Genomic DNA, 1680 nt, shown 5'->3' with positions numbered 1-1680 from the left:
GGGTTGCAGGGCAGTGAGGCCCTGGCTGTGCCACCCCTGGCTGGGCAGGAGCAGGACTGGGCTGATTCCCTGGGGCTGAGGGACTCTCCGAGCAGTCGGGGGCAGCTGGGGGCAGGGGTGATGTTGGGGTGCCTTGGGGTGGGTGCCTGGGCACGATCACTGCACCTCCCCAGGGTTCGTGTGGCTCATGGGGGCCAGGCCCACCTCCTCGTGCAGGAGCACCCACTTGCCCAGCCCCAAGCCGTGCTTCCCCAGTGCAGGTGCCATCCAGGGCCAGCACCCTCCTGCGGGATGGTGGCATTAGGAGGGGCTATAGGTGGCCCTGCCACAGCTCCATGCCGCCCACACCCACCTGCCCTTGCTGCACGGGGTCTTGGCCAGGTCCTCTGGGTCAAAGATGAGGGTGCAATGGACGTTCCCATCACACACCTGTCCCACCAAGGGACCTGTGGCCCCAGCCCTAGGGGTACCTGAAGTGGTGCCCATCTGGGCCGTGCGAGGAGCCCCAAGTGGGGGGGACCTGGGATGGGACGGGATGGACGAGGAGCCCGAGGGGGGAGAGTTGGGATGGGACAGGCCATGCAAAGAGCCCTGAGCGGGGGGGGGCCGGGCCGGGCGAGGGGCCACGCGTGGGGGAGGCCCTTTAGCTTCCGCAGCCCCGGCCCCGAGCCCCCCCCCCCCGGCCGAGCCCGGCCCACCTTGGCGCAGCAGCCCCGGCGCCCGACGGCCGCCGCCAGCCCCAGCAGCCGCCGCAGGGCCATGGCGGGGACGCGCAGCGCCGCCACACCGACACCGAGCCCGACGCCGAGCGGCGGCGCCCGCGGCCCGGCCCCCCCGGCCCCGCCGCCGCCTTAAGGTGGCTCCGGCTGCGGCCCCGCCGCCCGCCCCCCCCCGGCCCCCCGGTGCCCCGGCGCGAGGAAGCGGAGGCGCCGGGCGGGCGGCAGCGCTTTATTGCCGGCCTCAGTTGGCCGCCAGGATGGAGTCGATCCAGGCGCGCAGCTCGGTGACGCGCGCGTAGACGCCGGGCACGGAGGGCGAGCAGTTGCTGCTGCCCCACGACACGATGCCCACGAGGGTCCAGACGCCGTCCTTCTGGCACACCAGCGGGCCGCCGGAGTCGCCCTGCGGGGAGCCGGGTGAGCCGGGCGCCCCGCGCCGCCCCGCGCCGCCCCGCACCGCCCCGCACCCCCTGCGCCGGGCACCTACCATGCAGGAGGAGGCGCCGTCGGCGCCCGCGCACACCATCACGTCGGCGATGCGGTAGCCCCAGTACTCCTTGCACTGCGCGTTGGTGAGCAGCGGCAGGGCCGCCTGCTGCAGCACCGCCGGCGTCTGGGAGGCTGCGAGGAGAGCGGCGCGGTGGCGTCAGCGCCCGCCGCCGCCGGGCCCCGCCGAGCGCCGGGGTCGGGGTCGGGACGGGGGGGCGCGGGGGGCCGTTACCCTGGGGGTCGGTGAGGCCCCAGCCCGTGGTGACGCACATCAGGCCCCCGGGGAAGTCGTCGGCGGCCTCGGGCAGGCACACGGGCGCCACGCGGGTCGTCAGCCGCGCCGGCGTGGCCAGTTTGAGCAGCGTGATGTCGTTGCGGATCGTCAGCATGTTGAACTTGGGGTTCTTGAAGACCTGGGGCAGGCGGGCACCGCTCCCAGCACCCGGCTGCGACCCCCGCGGCGCGGCGCGGC

At 75.1% G+C, this 1680-nt stretch overlaps 1 protein-coding gene across 1 annotated transcript; it reads right to left on the bottom strand.

The window, feature by feature from the left end:
• Positions 1–960: 960 nt before the first annotated feature.
• LOC112978193 (chymotrypsinogen 2-like) lies at positions 961–1639 on the bottom strand (the record flags this gene model as incomplete). The annotated part of the gene is made up of 3 exons (XM_026091459.1): positions 961–1122; positions 1207–1340; positions 1441–1639. Coding segments are annotated over 3 exons (495 nt in total), but the record flags the coding sequence as incomplete, so codon positions are not given.
• Between the last annotated feature and the right edge of the window lie 41 nt (positions 1640–1680).

This window comes from Apteryx rowi, unplaced genomic scaffold (genome assembly GCF_003343035.1).
Source record: "Apteryx rowi isolate R43461 unplaced genomic scaffold, aptRow1 scaffold_1215, whole genome shotgun sequence".
Classification (NCBI taxonomy): Eukaryota; Metazoa; Chordata; class Aves; order Apterygiformes; family Apterygidae; genus Apteryx; species Apteryx rowi.
The sequence above is the reverse complement of the archived record's forward strand: the minus strand, read 5'-3'. Positions and strand labels throughout refer to the sequence as shown.